This window comes from Hydractinia symbiolongicarpus, chromosome 6 (genome assembly GCF_029227915.1).
Source record: "Hydractinia symbiolongicarpus strain clone_291-10 chromosome 6, HSymV2.1, whole genome shotgun sequence".
In the NCBI taxonomy this organism is placed as follows: Eukaryota; Metazoa; Cnidaria; class Hydrozoa; order Anthoathecata; family Hydractiniidae; genus Hydractinia; species Hydractinia symbiolongicarpus.
This window is the reverse complement of record NC_079880.1, coordinates 31,601,343-31,619,924: the sequence shown is the minus strand read 5'-3', so window position 1 is coordinate 31,619,924 and position 18,582 is coordinate 31,601,343. Positions and strand designations below refer to the sequence as shown.

Sequence of the window (18,582 nt, the reverse complement as noted above, 5' to 3'; positions counted from 1 at the left end):
GTCACTTCTCCCTTCTGCACTTATCCTTTTGTAATCCCAGCACCCAGACCCTTTAACTCTCTTCCCAGAACGCTTAGAGACCAAACTGGATGTTATTTACTTGTGTTACAATAAGAAATAAAAACATCCTTTCTCCTTGGATGTCTAAAGGTCCGGTATTACTAAACTATGGAACTACCCAGAACAACCCAGAATCAGCCATAACCACCCAAAATCACCCAGAACCACCCAGAATCAGCCAGAGCCACCCAGAATCAGCCAGAATCACCCAGCCGATTTCAAATGTCATGCGCAAACTGCGCCGATCTTAAATACAGTGAGAATGCGTACACCCAAAAGAAGATTTCGAATTAAATACGGAGAAATTTAACTCTTTTTAAAATTTTTACTCGACCACGTATGTTGCACTGGACATTGTGTTTTCGATATTCATTTACTACAGAGAAATATAATTGATAGTAAAGAATTTTCTTTAGTCAAAAACATCAAGTGTGAAAATCATATATCATATGCTCTTTTTAGGGTACTTTTTCAGACATAGTCAGTATAAAAATTGCGCGTAAGCGTTGTTCCGCCTCTCTAGTAAGTCCAGCAGTAGCATAGCAATTGCAATGCTTTGATGAAAAAAAAATCTCCAATATTCCCTCCTTCTTTATTAAAACCTCCTTTCTTTCTGTGGATGAAATGCTAATATACCGCAGCAGTGATTTAGCTTCTAACTCCCAGTCTCCTCTGCCCTGCTTCTCTGTAATGATGGTCGGTGGAATTAGGGCTTAACACGTGTAACAAAATCATGCACTAATTTATTAATTTGGTACCGTCAGGGGCGCGATTTCATAAACCGCCTTGCCCCTAAATCTTTGGGCAAATAACAATGCTGGACTTTTAACGGTTTTTTGTAAAATAGGATAAAAGGTAGCTATAATTGCGTAGGGTTAAGAAAAAATAGGATTTTTGTTTAGATGTTTTTATTTACATGTAAAACAATATACAATGTTAAAAAGCGATTGTTCACAACGAGAAAATTGGCAAAACACACGCACAAAAAACCTCACGCGCTGGATTGACCTTAATGGTAATAGGAACATTAATAGTACTTAGTTAGCTACTGTAATATAGTGAAAAACATATTTACAATGTAATGGGTATTCCTAGCGAAAGCACAAAATTACATTGTGCGGTAGTGAGATTGTTTTTCGTATCGTCGGATACGGTCACGTTTTCATACTTAAAATTCTCAACGTAGCCCTTTAAACATTCTTCGAGAAAATGGACATAGACAGGACCTTCTCTCTTCTGCACTTTCTTATATTTGTCGGTGAATGTAACGACGCCAGTAGACTTGATGATGAGAAAGTCTTGCGGCGTAATTCTCATGGTACAACTTGGTGAGACACATCTAAAACATATTAAAACAATTTGTTTCAAGAAAATACCATATGCCAGCCATTCTAACGTATAGAGCTTAAACCTTTAGACAAAGAGTATAACATTTTCAATATGTTGAAGAATTACACGAACTAAAAATACCTTGTAACCATTTTATGCATTGCCTTGAGTCGTAGCATCATACATTTCCCAGAGGTCTTTCGTTTAGGGTTAATCATAGTTAATTCAACTGGGCATCACCTTTTGGCAATGATAATCGCCATTTTTTTTCTTTTTAACAACTAGTGGTGTTACCGGGGTTTGAGTTGTATCAATCCTTTCCTCGGCTATTACTGCATCTGTGAAGTGGCGTTTGCGATTAATGTGGTTTGTCTTCCTCCCAACGTTTTTAGATGTTATATACAGGTCACTAAACGATGGTGAAAATTGTCGAAGACTGTTTACATGCTGCATTCTACGTGCCTCGTCCCAACGGTGCCAAGTGATTGGATCAACCTGTGTAATATTGCAATTATTTATAATATAATTTTTTTCGACGTGAACGTATGCTATGTCAGCATCTATGAAAAGTAATTTTTTAAAACGAGTATGTTACTACCAATTATACAATTACACTTTTTTTATATAAGAACAATTTTATAAGAACAATGAGGATCAGAATTGCTGAAAAATAAAAACAATGGCAAGTGCATTTCAGGCTGAAGCAAAATTTCCTGTTTCTTATAAAAAAAGTGTATACAACAATTATATTATTACCTGAAATTGATTGTAATCATTTGCTAATCTGTACTTTCCAGACTGGTAAACAGCTCGAACTTGTTCAGTTCTTTGTCTCTGAATAATGACCTTCACTTTTGAAATAAGCTCGATATTTCCAAGTTTTTTATTTCCAGTTTCCATTTTTAAAATGGAATGAAGTGATTCGATTGCATTGTTGTAGAATAGCCCATCCAGACCAGATCCCTCTCTCGCCGACTCGATCACGCTTTCAATAAACTGTTTTCCTCGATTCCTCGAAAACCAGTCGTGGAAAGTTGGAGCAAGGTCCTCCCAATTCTCCTTCAAAGAGTCAAGCTTGGCTTTAAAATCGTCCTCATCTTCAGCCGACGCTAATCCTAATTCCATAACAACGCCGTCATTGATGCCATAGATATTCGCTAAAAAATTTTTCTGCCCCTTTGCACCAAGCTGTGTCAACTTTTTTTTGTCTCGATCAGACATGTGTTTAACACAAAGCAGACTTTTAAGATCAGGTAAGACATGTTTAAACCCTTGGAATAATGCTCGTTCAAGATCAGTACCCAAATAAGTTAGGCTACGTAATTTGCTGTTGGCTAAAAGAAATTCTGTTGCAAAACGTGAAAATGTTTCGGGTATTTTTCTCATATGCAAAAGGACGGGACCATAAAACCAAGGATGATTACCTTTGTCGTTTACAAGTCGGAGGTTTTGATAGCCAATATCTGTAAGCCACATATCACACACATTGAATGTGGTATCCATCACAATTATTTTGTTTTGATTTACGCACAATTTCTCGATGTCGTTCAACTGTTGGTCATCGAAAGCGGTGACAATATATTCGTCTGGTGTGAACACTACGTTGCGAATAAATTTTTGTTCTTCCCGCCTCATTTCCACAACAACCTTTAGCAGCTTATCTTCATTAACATCTGTTAATGGTACCCGCACTTTTTCTGCAAAGAAAAAATCGGTATTTTAAAAAGTTTGGGGGATGTTCTCGTCGCATAAAAGTTTTATTAAAACATTGCGCGCAGAGCACCATATTTTAATTGTATAGGAATATTTACATGTTAAATTAATATGTCATCACGATTTAGCCAAAATAATAAAGTTATAATAGTTTTTTCAGAAGTTTCAAACACTTTTTTTGAAGAAAACAAACAACATCCGAGGCTAGCCGAAATTTAGCAATGGTACCTTATCACATCGAAGAATCCTGTACGTAGTAATTTGTAACCGTTGGATAATGGCAGTATTAAGCAACGAAGAACATTACTTGTCTACTATGGTTGTTAGAAAAAAGTGCTGTGACATTTTTTGTTTAAACTTTACCTTCTCTTTATCCAGCAGGTCGAATAGCATCAGGCATTCTTTGTTGCTATAATCCATGTAGTCTAATTAACTAGCTGAACGTGCATATACAAGTTTTGAAAGCCTTATCGTAGTACACGCCTCAAGGTATGAAGCATGGGTTTTTTTGGTTGGCAATTATAGCTAGCCGTCTATACTCCCCGTTGTTTCTAAAATACTAGAAAAGGCTGTTCAACACCAACTTATGAACTACCTGGAAGAAAATAACCTCCTTACAGATAAACAGTTCGGTTACAGAAGAAAGCGTTCAATGGAGCTAGCAACTACTTTATTTATTGACACCATCAGAAAAGGAGGCGATAGAGGACTATTATCAGGTGCTGTTTTCATTGATTTATCCAAGGCATTTGATACGTTGGGTCATGACAACTTATTATTGAAATTAGAAAATCATGGAATAAAAGGACTTGCTCTAAAATGGTTCGCTAACTACCTGTTTGAATGTCATCAAGTAGTAAAATTTGAAATATCAGACCAGTTGCCACTGTTATGCGGTGATCAATACTGGGACCAATTTTATTCCTTATATTTTTTAATGACTTTGAAGACTGCCTGATCAATTGCAACGTTATTGAATTTGCTGACGATACTGTCGTTTTTGTTTCTGCAAAAACGACAGAAGAAGTGCAGAAATTGTTAAACGAAGATCTAGAAGGAATTGCATCGTACTTCCAAGCAAAAGAATTAGTTATAAATTTAAAGAAGAATAAAACAGAATGCATGCTCCTTGGAACTGCAAAACGTATCGCTAGTGGGTCTAAGAAACTTGATATTTTTTACAACAGAAATAAAATTAACTGCACAGATTCATACAAGTATCTCGGCACTTGTATCGACCAATACCTTAACCTTGGAACGAACTTTGATGTTAACTGAAAAAGCCACATCTAAACTTTACCTTCTGAAAAGGTTGAGACAGTTACTAACACCAGAAGCTACTGTTGCAATTTACACGAGCATAATTTTATCAGCATTAAGATACAACTGTATTGTTCAATTGAACTTGACATCGACTCAGAAAGAAAAACTGAAAAATTTCAAAACAAAAGCGGATAATATTATGTCGATAAAAACGGTTTCTATACAAAATGACTTATATAGGTATGCAATCAAGCATTGAAGGAAACGTGTGTTCAAATTTTCAAGATTATTTTAAAGTAAACCGTTATAGAAAAACGACAAGAAACAAAGATATTCGACTTGTTTTGCCTAAGGTCAGGCTGGAGTTTGCAAAGTCAGGCTTTTTCGCCATGGGGGCGAAGCTTTATAACTTGTTACCTAGAGAGATCCGATTAGCCGAAAAGGAATTCAACAAGAAACTTAAATATTTTGAAGTCTAAACATCTTTTTATTTATTAATAATTTTATGTGTACATTTAATATTTTAACTATATCTATATATTTTTAGGTTTTTATTTTTACTTAAAGGACACAGATTGATAGCAGTTTTTAACTGATTTGTATATCCTTTTAAAATATTCATAATAATAATAATAATAATAATAATAATAATAATAATAATAATAATAATAATAATAATAATAATAATAATAATAATAATAATAATAATAATAATAATAATAATAATAATAATAATAATAATAATAATAATAATAATAATAATAATAATAATAATAATAATAATAATAATAATAATAATAATAATAATAATAATAATAATAATAATAATAATAATAATAATAATAATAATAATAATAATAATAATAATAATAATAATAATAATAATAATAATAATAATAATAATAATAATAATAATAATAATAATAATAATAATAATAATAATAATAATAATAATAATAATAATAATAATAATAATAATAATAATAATAATTATATTTATTGAGTAGTACTATTCTATCATGAAATTTAAATTGCCATAATTTTCTTTCTATTTGATTACAAGTGGTAACCTTTCATATATGGTGTACTTATAAGTTGTTTATTTCATATACCAAGGGATTTTGTCTAAAATTTATTTAAACGCTAAAAAATTAATACCATGTTAGAATAGTACTACTACAATAAATTGGCAATAAAATCTTACCCATAATCCCTTTCACACCCAGATTATATTTTTTGGGGTAAGTTTTAAATGTCCTTTAACAGTACAATAAACATTTGGAGTCTCTTTTGTTTTATTGTTATTATTTTTCAATTTGCCGAAAATTCAAGTAAAACATATCTCAGCTTACGCGATGCTCAAAATCACGGAAGCAAGTTTCAACATTTCAGCGAAAATTCTTCCTACGTTGAAATATAGTAAAATAATTAAAAAATAATGTTAGAAATAGAAGTAACATGACTGCAGCTGTATAATGATAAACCTTTTTTTTATATTATTTTTCCTTACAGGTACCTGCTGAGACGTATTTATCTCTAATGTTAGAATAATACTACTCAAAAAATCGAAAGTTTGTACAGTAATATTTCTCTGTTAAGCTATGCAATGGAGGTGTAGCTTATTTTGCAGATGAGTTTAGAGACAGGAGAATAATCGACAATCGAAGTTACAATGCCACGTGACGAGCTAGCGCTATTTTGCGGCTACGTTTTCTATCCAAGTTATATGAATTTTTACCCTTTTTTGTTACAGAACCCTGTTTGAAGACAACGTGATTTTGTTATTTAGAAGTAACTATGAATGAATATTTCTTAAGAAAAAAACTTCATTCAATCAAGTAAGCATTCAGAATAGTTTTTAAGTATTCGCATGACTGTTTGTGTCATTTCAGTCAGTTTTGGGATTAACACTATTCGGTTCGCTTCCTGACTAACCCCTCCCCCCCTTTCCCCCTCTTCTTTTTGCTATGTAGCATAGCTATGATACTTTTTGAGTTTTCGTATTTATCTATTAGACACCTGCCTACCAAATATTTAGGTTACATACCTCCCAGAGTCTTAGATATTGGCCATTTTTGGACACTAGCCCCTAAATTTTTTTGAGGTCCTCCAAGATCCGTAAAATAAAGTAACTTTCGCTAGGATGATACTTAAACTTGTGACTAACAACATAACTTCTTTTTATCAACAAAAATCATTCTAGGAAGTTTTCACACGTGGTTAACAGGATTTTTTCGGATTTTACCCAAAAATCAGGAAAAATTGCATTTTTGGGCAATACGAAATATGATAAAACGGAAGATATGTTGTTAAGCACCTTTATTTGGCTGTCAGAGACTTCAAACAGAATGTTAAAATTTCGATCTAGTAATTTATTTCTAAGCAGAAATGATATTACTTCAAAGAAAGAAACTTTAGCGAAAGAAATTTCGCGATTTGTGGCCCCAATCGCGAAAGTTTATTCCCGCACAATATGTTGACACAGCCTCTTCGCGAAAGTTAATTCTCACGAATTTTGTTTTCTGTGTAGCTAATTTCTTTTGTAGAAACATGTACTTCACTGAAAGACAAGAAACAAAAATAGGACAAATGCTCTCAACACCACCGCCCATCGCGAAAGGTAATTCTCGCGAAAAAATTATAGAAATGACAGGTCGCGAAAGTTTTTCCCGCGAAAATAATTGAAGGGTGTCATTCGCTAATGTTTTTCCCCTTGATTTTGCGTTTTTTGACTGGCGCGCTTGGTATAAATTATGTCTGTCATATGAAAATTAAAATCAGCAAGAAGTCATGCTGTCAGCATTACTTCTTGCTGACGTCAGCATTTTTGTAAAAAGAAGATCTATTGTTCGACAGATATTTTTATCAATATCTCTATAATAATAGCCGTATTCCGTCTGTCTGTTCGTGCGTCAAAAGCATCTTGTGTTAACCACGCACGAAATTGCGCGCAGCTCTCTGATCTTTTCGCTACGCTATTTTAAAGTTTTATTCTTATTTTGTCTTTTGCGTAGTCCAAAAGTTTAATTCAAAAAGTTTTTTTATACAAAATTCATGGTTAATTAACTTTTATTGTTCCTTCGATGCAGTTTCTTTGTTATAAATAACTACACGGACAAACAAAGTTGCGGCGTTGTCTATTTCATTAAAGAAGCTTTAATTATTCGCGCCTTTGAAAGGAAATTAAAAAAAACAAGTTTTTGATAATAGGAGAACAATAAATTTTAGAAAAATTATGTAAGTGATTTTTTGTTTCTTCTAAACATAAATTTGAATATTAATTTGTAAAATTTTGTTTCATCTTCAACCATTTTTTTTTTTTTTTTGACAACAATAAAGCTGAATGTGCTTAATTTTTTTTGCCGAAACTTATTATGTTTTTAACTGAACAAAAAGTGTAAGAAAATGTCAAATTTGGTTTTTTAAAAGCTATTTGCAAGAAAGGCCTCTTTCTTAACCTCAATCAGGTCGTAAAAATGCGTCAGTTTTTGTTAAATATATGAATTTTACGAGAAAGCGGCGTAACACTACTTCCGATAATCTATACTATAAAAAATAGTGTAGTTTACACTGCTTCCGTGCTTATAAGTGTATATTTCCAGGAACCATGGCTACAACAGAGTAATCTCATAACAGGTGCGCGAAATAATTACGTCGGCTAATTTCCGTGGGTTGTTCCACGGGTTAAACGACTAGTTTGTTTAAAATTATTCAAAAAAAAGTATTATTTTGATACTTTAATGACATTCAACTATGTAACCACTATTTATCGATATACTCAGGTGCCAATTAGACAAAAAGTCCGAAAAGGTTTATTCACCTTTTTAATGAAATGTGGCTTATTTAGTGTATTTTTGGTTGTAAAGAAGCCTTTTTTACTACTTTGAATCAAAATTTTTTACCTTTAATTCCAAAATGAAAAAAAAGAGCTACTAAAAATTTCAGGGTAAATGGAAAAGTGATACGATATGTATGTTTCGTATGTTCAACGATTGTGTTTAATATGCATTTAAAAATACAAAGTGATCTTCTTTACTAAAGTTGTGAAGTTCTTAGCACTCGGTTCCTTTCGCCTAAAATGCATGTCAAAATCAAATGTGTGTAAAAAAGTGTATCCAAAAAGACGTCGAAACATCGTATGAAGAATTTATTATAAATTGTCTGTGTAGGAAAGGTGTCATTTCCTCTGTTTAAACATATTATATATTTCAGACACACTTTGATCTAAACACTGAAGCCGACGATAACGCCAACGATATAAGTGATGTCGATTTTCACCATACCAAACAATCTGGTAGAGAAATAACAGAAGTAGATCCTGAACATCACGATAACTTCGATGACACCTTATCCTACAGCGAGATCGAGGCGAAAAAATCCAATGCACGAAAAAAGATGTTTTCAAGTAGTGAAATTAAAGAGTTGCAAGCAAAATGTGCTAAAATAATAAGATTTAGGCCAATTACAGAGTATAGAGTTTTAGAAAGCTTGGAAGGTTGTGAATTGCTGGGAAAATACTCATTTGTTCAACTGCGTACTAGACATACTTACGAAAGGAAACAATAAGTTTTTTCCACATTTAGGTCCAGTCCAGTTTGCGTCACATACTATTCAAATAGTAACGATCAAAGGACTAAGACTTTTTATGTTTACCCCTGTTTGAAATATTTTGTTTTAGTTGCTTTCTGGTACTAATAAATTTTTGTTGCAACGACGCTTATTTTTTTCATTAACCGTTATGATTGAATTTCTAATTATCTTTTCAATTGTAAACGAACCCCAATACTTTCCATATGTTCTTAACGTACTTTTTTATTATTATAGGGCTGGTGTTAATTACGTGGTGTAGCTATTATTTTTATTTGTAAATAGACAAACCAATACTCTCTTTCTAAAAAACAATTTTTTTAGAAAAACAAGTTGGTTTATCAGACTAAAAAAAAGAGAAGATTGCACCGCTAGCCCTTTCTTCTATGCAATTCATTTGTCTGTCGCATTGTTTTTCGCCTTTTTTTCCACCAAATAACGAAGTTTATTCTTCATGAAAAAGTCCATAAATCCTGAAAAAATCGCAAACTTTTTATCCAATAAATAGCCTACTACAACTGCTATATTTAAAAACAAAATTTTCTTTTGAAACTGTGTTCCTGTGACCTCCTGAAATCTAATACCTGAATAAGTACAATGGTCTATTAGAACCACACATTACAATTCAAGATAGGTGGGACTTAAATAGGTCTGTTGTGTTTATGTTTCCTGCGTAATTTGTGAAAAAAAGAAAAATGATTTTTAAACTTGCTGAAAGCGGTACTTAGGTCACAAAAAATGTGTTTTTAATGCCATCATCATGTTCGGCATACTTTTTTTTGCTGTGTTAATCTTTGTCTAAAAAATCATTTTCAAATATTTCGACCAATTAGTGCCTAAAGCGATACTTAGGTGAAAAAAACACATTTTTTTGTTTACTATTCCAAATTATGTCGAAAGCAGATATTAAATGAGATCCAGAAACAATTCAGGGCACAATTTTGTATTTCACAATCTGTCAAATTTACCCTTTGGAAATGGATTGCAGAGAGGTCTTATTATAACAACAGGTTAGAATAATACTACTTTATGTTAGAATAGTCCTGCTGATAGAATAATACTACTCTGTTAGAATAGTACTACTAATAAAATAATAATAATAATAATAATAATAATAATAATAATAATAATAATAAAATAATAATAATAATAATAATAATAATAATAATAATAATAATAATAATAATAATAATAATAATAATAATAATAATAATAATAATAATAATAATAATAATAATAATAATAATAATAATAATAATAATAATAATAATAATAATAATAATAATAAACGTATAGAACATATAAAAATCTTTTTGAAAAATTAAGAAAGCTTTATAAGAAAAACTTCTATGCTAGAATGCTAAGAAGATGCAGAAATGACATTAAAAACACATGGTCTGTGATAAAAAAAATTATACCGTATTTTCCGGTATATAGCCCACGGGTTATAAGTTGATTTTTACGACTTCCATCGTTTGTGCGGGTTATATTGTGGTGCGGGTTATGTGATAAGTTTTATATTTTCTGTCATTTATTGTGAAACTTGAAGTTTATACATTTAATGAAGAAAATAGTACCCACGGGATAAAATGCGTACATTAATATAACTACATGCGCGATCCTATATCTACGTAATCTTACTTCAACTACGTGATTTAATTTTTTTCACACAGTGAAATTGCACTCTTTAACTTTCTATTGCTTGCCATTGTTAATATTACGAGCTCTCTCTGAAACACAATTCTGGAGATCATTTTTCTTTTGTGTTGAATGTAATTCCAATCTATTTATATCTTTGCAATCACATTGAGCACATTGAAATGATATGTTATTGGTAATAAAGCAATATAGCAGGTATCATTTTTAGGTTTAATCTTGGAATCCGTATTCTTTCCTCCAAGGTTTAATTGACACGTATTTCACAACCTAGCTCAATTGAATTTTTCTGCGGGTTATACGAAGGTGCGGGCTATCTCATAGCATCTAGTTCATGAGTCCCCAAAAAAGCTGAGCTGCAGGTTATACGATGTGCGGCTTATATACCGGAAAACACGGTAGGCAAAATACAACAACACAATAAGTGTTAGTAATAATAAGGAGTGAATATAACCAGTTTTTGCTCCTTCCACACCTTTACCCCTAAAAAACCTCGCTTCCACCACTTCCACCACCACCTCATCCCAAAAAACAAGTAAAAAAACGAAATCATATGCTGATATCAATAAAAATAATATTAAATACCAATAACCAACACATAATAATATTAAATGTAAGATACATGACGTCATCAACGCATACGTGAAATCAGAATAATACAAATGCCAGTAACCAACACAGAATATTATTAAATGATATAAACAACAATATATGACGTCATACGCTAAATCATACAGAATATGAGTAAGGGAAATTCCCAAAATATTCAAATGTCCTTCGAGTCAAGTACTTGAATATATCCAAAAATAAATAATGGATCATTATCAGGAACTCTGTAATAGGAACGTGAATTTCAACCCATGGATGCCAACACAAAATATCGCAGCAGGTTGAAAGATGGCGGCTAAAGATATCTTAGTAAATTACACCGAGGATATGGAAGTATTAGAAGAAAGCGTTTTGCAATCTATTAAAAATATTCATGGAAGAAACGTGCAGATATGGACAGTATTATTGTTGAGTCGAAAGAATTCAGTCCAGAAAAGGTAAAATATACTGTTCAACGACTTTGCGATACTGATAAACTTTTTCTCATAAACAGACGAGGATTACCTAGCTATAGGATAAGTAAAAACATTTTTACTGGCAAAATTACGAGTGTTGATAGGGAAGAAGGGGGAGATGATATCCAAGAACCAGATGAAAAAGTAGACCACCTCGATCTTCTCGCTCAGGAACTACAACAGGTTAAAAACTTTGAAGTTTTAAAAGAAATAGTTAAATTGGTATCGGACCTGAAAGAATACGTCTCGTATGAAGTCGGTAAATTAAGAAGAAATATGGTAAATGATTTGGTTGTTCACTTGAAGGAAGAAAACGATTTTTTAAAAAACGAGATAAAAGAATCTCAAAGTTTGTTGAGGGACGTTTTGTTACAAGACATAAACAAAAATAATCATGAAAAAATTAAAAACAAATCAGAAACCAATGAATGGAACGAAGTATAGAAAGGTCCCTCGGGAAAAATAGAGAAACGATATAATAATAGATTCAGTCTTTCAAATTGGTTTAGTACACTTCAGAACGAACAAAACAACAATAATCACTATGACGCACAACCACTTACGAATAATCAAAGTTACGCACCACCACAACTAAATAAATCTATAAGAAGACCAAATCCCGTTATTAACCTTTCTCCAGAAAGAGATCTTTTACAACATAACATCAAATCATCTGAAACCCGTAAAAATAAAAAGAAGATTAGAATCATCAGTGACAGCATCGCAAAAGGCATAAATACTCGAGAGTTCAATAATCATTTGAGAAACGGTGAAGCAAGATTTAAAGTTTTTCCTGGTTCAAATATTAAAAATTTACTCTCTACCAACCTTAGTAGATGAGAATCCAGAAATGTAGTTGTGCATGTTGGAATAAACGACTTGCTGGATATAAAGAGAAATAAATCATCGGTTAATGAAATTGCATAAAAAATAATCAAACTATGACGCGTTTACATCGATCATGGCGTCGAAAAAGTTTTTATTTAAAGTGTTATTATCTGTACTCGTATTGATTTTGAGTTTATCAAATCGTTAAATCATATACTTAAGAACGAGGCAAAGAAATATGGCTATATTTTTATCGACAATAGTAATATTATGGAATCTAATTTATGGAAAGATGGATTACATCTAATGGAAAGTGGTAAAGTTTTGTTAGCTAATAATTTCTTATTTTATATAAATAATTTTTTAGGTCTGGATTTTATAGAAACGAATGTATACTAATTTCTGATAGGATAAGCACTGAACTTACGGCATCCTGCTCCCAGGGTGTAACACATCCATATGGGGTTACTTCTTCTGAATGCAATAAGGAATTAAATGATCAATTTGAGACTGACCAATTACATGATTCTACATATAATTTACAAAATTCTCTGAAAAATGTCTGTGATATTAGAATCAAAAATCCTTTCAATCTATTGATAGGATATTTGAACATAAATAGTTTAAGGAAAAAAATAATTGACTTAAGGGAAATCTTTGTGAATTTGCTCCAGATTATTTTGTATTATCTGAAACAAAATTAGATAGTACTTTTCCAAATAGTCAATTTACTATTGATGATTATGAATTAAGATCTAGAAAAGTTTGGGATAAAAATGGGGGTGGGCTAATTAAGTATGTGAAAAAGGGAGTGGTTTGTAAGCAAATAAACATAGCTAACCTTACAAGTAATGAAATTATATGTTGTGAGCTAAACATCAGAAACAAAAAATGGACTATTATCACCCTTTATCGTCCACCACGTCATTCTAATCTTCAAAGTTTCTTTGAAGATTTGGAGAAAATTCTAAACAAAACACTCTCATTTTGTGATAACATCATTGTGATGGGGGACATAAACATTGATACTCATAATAAAGATGAAATAATAAATTATCATTACATAACTTCTCTTTGCGATACTTTTGACCTAAAAAACTTAGTCAAAGACAAAACATGTTTTGCAAGTGAACAATTGATGTTATTTTAACAAATAAACAAAGGTCTTTTCAAAACACTATGGTTACTGAGACTGGACTCAGTGACCATCATCTGATGATTACAACTTTCCTAAGATCTCATCTGGTAAGATTGAAACCAAAACTAATTGTTTATAGAAGTAACAGAAAGTTTGATAAGAGAAAGTTTCTTTCTGATGTTAGGAATACACGTTTTGATTTTAATGAAAACGACACTGCTTTAAATTACGACCACTTGACAAAAACGTTTAGTTCTATTATTGAAAAGCATGCCCCTTTAAAACAGAAACTGCTCAGGGGAAATGAAGCACCTTTTATGAATAAAGAACTTACGCAAGCTATTTATACCAGGTCAAGATTTAAAAACCGATACAATAAAGATCCTACTGAAGAAAACAAGATAAACTATAAAAAACAAAGAAATAAGTGTGTTGGCCTCAGAAAGAAAGCCATAAAAATGTATTTTAAAAATGTTATAGATTCTGGGATTGTAGAAAATAAAACTTTTTGGAAAACTATTAAGCCGTTTATAACCAATAAAAGTGGTTTGAACAATGATAACATTATGATTATCAAAGATGGTGCTCAGATAACCAATGACAGTGAGCTTGCTGAATTATTTAATGATCACTATATTAACATTGTAGAAAAAAGTAGTGGAACCAAGCCAATATCAATTGATTATTGAAATTCCTTAGACAAAGAGAGACTAATTAATGAGATAATTAAAACATACGAGAGTCATCCGAGTATTGTCAAAATTAAAGCCTGCAACGAAAATATAAATTTTTTTAACTTTGAGGAGGTAGATGACAACACAATCAAAAAACTTTTTACTAATTTAAACATAAATTCCTCTCCAGGTAGAGACAAAATACCCCCAAAGCTTGTGAAGTTAGCTAGTGAATATCTGATTTGCCCATTGAAAAATGCTATAAACAGCAGCATAAAATTGAATATTTTTCCCGATGGAGCCAAACGTGCAACGGTAGCACCTCTTGACAAAGGAGGCAAAGACAAACATAGCATTAATATTTTTAGACCTGTCAGTGTGTTGAATGTATTTTCAAAATTCTATGAAAACATAATGAAGGATCAAATCATGTCTTTCATAGAATCGAAACTTTCAATATTTTTGTCAGCCTATCGGAAAAACTATAACACACAGCATGTCTTAATTCGTTTACTAGAAGAATGGAAAAAAAACTTGATAAGAATTACGTGGTTGGTGCAGTCTTAATGGATCTATCAAAAGCTTTCGATTGCGTGCCACATGATTTACTAATCGCTAAACTTGAGGCATATGGATTTGAAATTAATGCCCTGAAATTTGTCCTGTCATACCTAACAAATAGAGAACAATCTACTCGTATAAACGGACACTACAGTTCCAAATGATTCTTTCAGGTGTGCCGCAAGGATCAATCTTAGGCCCGATAATTTTTAATATTTTTCTTAACGATATTTTTCTTTTTATAACCAGAAGTGACCTACACAACTATGCTGATGATAATACATTGTCAAGCTTTTCCAATTCAATTCCAAACCTCATTAAAATTTTAAAAGGTGAGTCTGAGCAGGCATTAGCATGGCTACATGAAAATAAAATGATTGGTAACCCTGACAAATTTCAATGCATTATCATCAGCAAAGATAGGATAGAAAACACAAGTAGTAAACTGATAAGAATCGGAGATAAAAACATATATTCGCAAGACACAGTCAAACTGTTAGGAGTTAAAATTGACAATAACCTTAGATTTGATCAGCACTTAAATGAGGTTTGCAAGAAAGCATCTGCGCAACTAAATGCTTTGTATAAATTTAAAAACATGCTTCCTTTTAAAGCTAAGAGTGTCTTAGCAGAAAGTTTTGTGTATTCAAACTTTAACTACTGTCCACTTATTTGGAATTTCTCATCTTCAAAATCACTTTCTAGGGTCGAAAAACTCCATAAGCGAGCCCTAAAATTTGTAGATAGCGGATATTCAGAGAGATAAAAAGTACATTTCTAGCAAGAACAAAAGTAACTACATGAAAATTATGCGAATACGAAATCTATGTATAGAGATTTTTAAATCTCTTAATAATCTAAATCCGCCATTTATGTTAGACATCTTTCAACGCAGCGAAACAAACAGGCCAGTACGAAGTCAATATTTAAATAATCTTAAAACATTGAACTTTAATACTAAAAATTTTGGGGAAAAATGTCTTCGCTCATTGGGGCCTAAAATTTGGAATACTTTACCTTCCGAATTGAAAAGTTGTAACAGCCTTAAAAAATTTAAAACGAAACTAAAGGAGTATGATTTCAATCACTCGGTCTATTTAAATAATTTTTCATAATTTTTATACATTTTTCATAAAACTATAAACAAATTTTTGTCGGATTTGATTAGTTTCCTGTATATTTATAAGTATGTATTTATTTATTTTTTTATATCAGGAAGCTATATGTACATAGTTATTTCTCCGACGTTAAATAAATTAAGAAGAAGAAGAAGGATGCTCCAGTATGTACCAGACTATTTCAAGACTCGTGACATGTGCAATACAGCGGTTGAAAAGGATCCAATGGTATTCGTGTATGTTCCGTATTACTTCAAGACCTTGGATATGTGTATAGGGGTAGTCCAGCGCAATCCGGGTCTGTTCGAGTATGTTCCAGATCGTTTCAGAGCCATGGTTACAAGAAATAAAAGCATGACGATTGAGTATTGTGATGAATGTGGGATTGATCTTGATAAATATTACAGATGCAAGAAGTGTGGACGGAGGTTAATTATATGTGAAAAAATGCTGTGTTGGCAACACTATATCATGTGGATCACCTACAACGGAGGCTACTGTTCTTGTAAAAATCCCTAGTTGGTGTCTAATTTCCATAAATAAAAGGGATGTTTAAATTCTATAACGACTCCGTATAGACCAGAGATTTTTATAGAGAACCAACAGTACTAAGCATCGATGAGGTTCAAATTGAAAACATCGTACTCAGCGATCCAATCTAAGCCAATAAGGGTAAAGATGCTAGATATGTTATAGGCTATAAGAATAACAGTAAGATATCATCGCTATTAATTCGAACCCCAAAGCGCTTATATAGCAATGGTGCCTCGCGATATATTGATGGCTCGTCGCTTACCATGTCATTCGACATGCATCAATATCCAGAATGGTTGGATAAATATCAGATCATCCTAACCAGGATACAGCTATTGTATGGTAGTTCATTCTCAACCCCGCCAGTAAAGAATGATCGATATCTAAACGCAAAAGTCAAGGAATGGGATGGGGAGGTAACGACCGATTTTTATGATGCTATAGTACCACTGAAGCAACCCTGTGAATGTACGGCTATAATCAAACTATCTCCAAGCATTTCATCCAGGTTATGCTAGAAGAGTGTAAGTATAAACCAGTGCAACAATCCAGGACACGACACCTTGATTCAGATGATGAAGAGGATCTATTCGTCGTAGTATAAAAAACATGAACGATTTGAAAAACGAAGCGAGAGAATTAGGGGTACGTGGATACTCCACTCTCAGGAGGGCTGATCTTATATCTGCGATCAATAAGGTAAAATATAAAGATATTTCAACACAAACCCTTGGGCCTTATTGCAAGCCATGTCTAGAAATCACAGCTATGAAAATACTCGATGAATATATCAGAGGCCTGGAGGCAAAACAAAAAAGAACTGTCATATACGACGGCAATTTTATGGTTGACGCTAGTACCGGTGAATTGCTTGGTGTCATTTAGTGTTTTGTACAAAACATTAAAATTAGGAATATTTAGGTGGTGCCTCTAGGTATTTCTTACATATTGTGCAGACTGCAAGTTTTTTAACAATTCTACTCTCGCCTCATCGCGGCCTTTGGCGACAAGTGCTTGTCTCTCTTGGTCATTGATCTCGCTAACTATCTTATTCGTACGTTGTCTTATTTGTTCCTTGAGCAGAAGGTATTTTTTTTTCTCTTGCATGATCAAACTGAACTCGTAGTCAGATATAATTCCATTCTCAATCGCCCTTGATATCAAATCAACTATTGAATTCAACTTAGTCTCCGCTAATAATCTTATACTATCATGCTTTTTGCGTTTATAATTCAGCTTCTTCCCATTTTTTTTTTGAGGCAGACTTCCCCAATCCAACGGCGATGGCTATCCCACCCATTGCCACTGCTAGGGCTACTCCGATTCCCGATAACATACTCCCAATACCAACACCGCTCGTGATCACGCTTATGGCGAGCAATCCGTGGTCCATATAATGGATCCAGGTACCATGCATTCCAATTTTTTCGACAGCTTTTTACGTTGTTTGACCTCGCTTCGCAGAAACTGTTCTATTTCCTCTATTTTCTTTAATCTATAAATATGCCCCTCATTTTCTTGATCAGGTGCACTCGGTGGTAAGCTTGGGTAAAGCTTTGTATGTCAGTCATATTTATTCTATAAGCAGGTGCATATTAATTCCAACGAACGAAACATTCTTATCGTGGTGATACTCGTCCGTCAGCATGAACTCCAGTCTGTCTGTGGAACCTTTCAAAGGAAGGTATACAGGGTTATCGAAACTCCACGTCAACATGTCTCCCCAGACACTTAGCTCTTTGGTGGGAAGCATGCCAAGAATCTTGGATTTTTTTCCGTTAAGCAGGCAGTCATCCTCATCTAATTGAGGGCAAACAAGTCGTAACCTATGGTATACGTCAGTCTTGTAGAATGAATCGTAGTCACCCTTCATATAGTATAGGGATACTAATAGTATAGTATAGGGATCGTAGGGTAGACCCAAGAGCACTTGCAGTTGTCGATGAATCACCACCGTGTACCCATCATTGACACGGAGCCTGCAGAGTCCATTTTTCAGGACAAACAGCTTAATCTTATCCTCTGCCTGACTGTTGACGATACTCGCCAAATCCTCG

General features: G+C 32.8%; 3 protein-coding genes across 3 annotated transcripts in view; 1 reads left to right on the top strand and 2 right to left on the bottom strand.

Moving 5' to 3' along the window:
- LOC130648315 (hydroxymethylglutaryl-CoA lyase, mitochondrial-like) overlaps positions 1-18,582 on the bottom strand; it is a 91,526-nt gene that overhangs the window by 21,935 nt on the left and 51,009 nt on the right. The gene's annotated exons all lie outside the window — the stretch shown is intronic.
- Positions 720-1,899, bottom strand: LOC130648319 (uncharacterized). The gene is made up of 2 exons (XM_057454365.1): positions 1,531-1,899; positions 720-1,399 (listed from the first exon to the last, which is right to left on the bottom strand). The coding sequence occupies exons 1-2, from the start codon at positions 1,605-1,607 to the stop codon at positions 1,132-1,134; spliced, it is 345 nt and encodes a 114-aa protein (XP_057310348.1). The 5' UTR covers positions 1,608-1,899; the 3' UTR covers positions 720-1,131.
- LOC130648276 (uncharacterized protein MAL13P1.304-like) lies at positions 11,506-12,512 on the top strand. Its single transcript, XM_057454316.1, has 3 exons — positions 11,506-11,654; positions 11,711-12,110; positions 12,192-12,512. The coding sequence occupies exons 1-3, from the start codon at positions 11,506-11,508 to the stop codon at positions 12,510-12,512; spliced, it is 870 nt and encodes a 289-aa protein (XP_057310299.1).

What these genes read in the sequence shown, in the direction of transcription:
- LOC130648319 (XM_057454365.1), bottom strand. Translation starts at nt 1,607, where the DNA reads ATGATTAACCCTAAACGAAAGACCTCTGGGAAATGTATGATGCTACGA. An exon ending in ATGCATAAAATGGTTACAAG is followed by an intron (nt 1,400 to 1,530) that starts GTATTTTTAGTT and finishes AATATGTTTTAG; the next exon opens with ATGTGTCTCACCAAGTTGTA.
- LOC130648276 (XM_057454316.1), top strand. Translation starts at nt 11,506, where the DNA reads ATGGCGGCTAAAGATATCTTAGTAAATTACACCGAGGATATGGAAGTA. An exon ending in AAGAATTCAGTCCAGAAAAG is followed by an intron (nt 11,655 to 11,710) that starts GTAAAATATACT and finishes TCTCATAAACAG; the next exon opens with ACGAGGATTACCTAGCTATA. An exon ending in AAACCAATGAATGGAACGAA is followed by an intron (nt 12,111 to 12,191) that starts GTATAGAAAGGT and finishes AGTACACTTCAG; the next exon opens with AACGAACAAAACAACAATAA.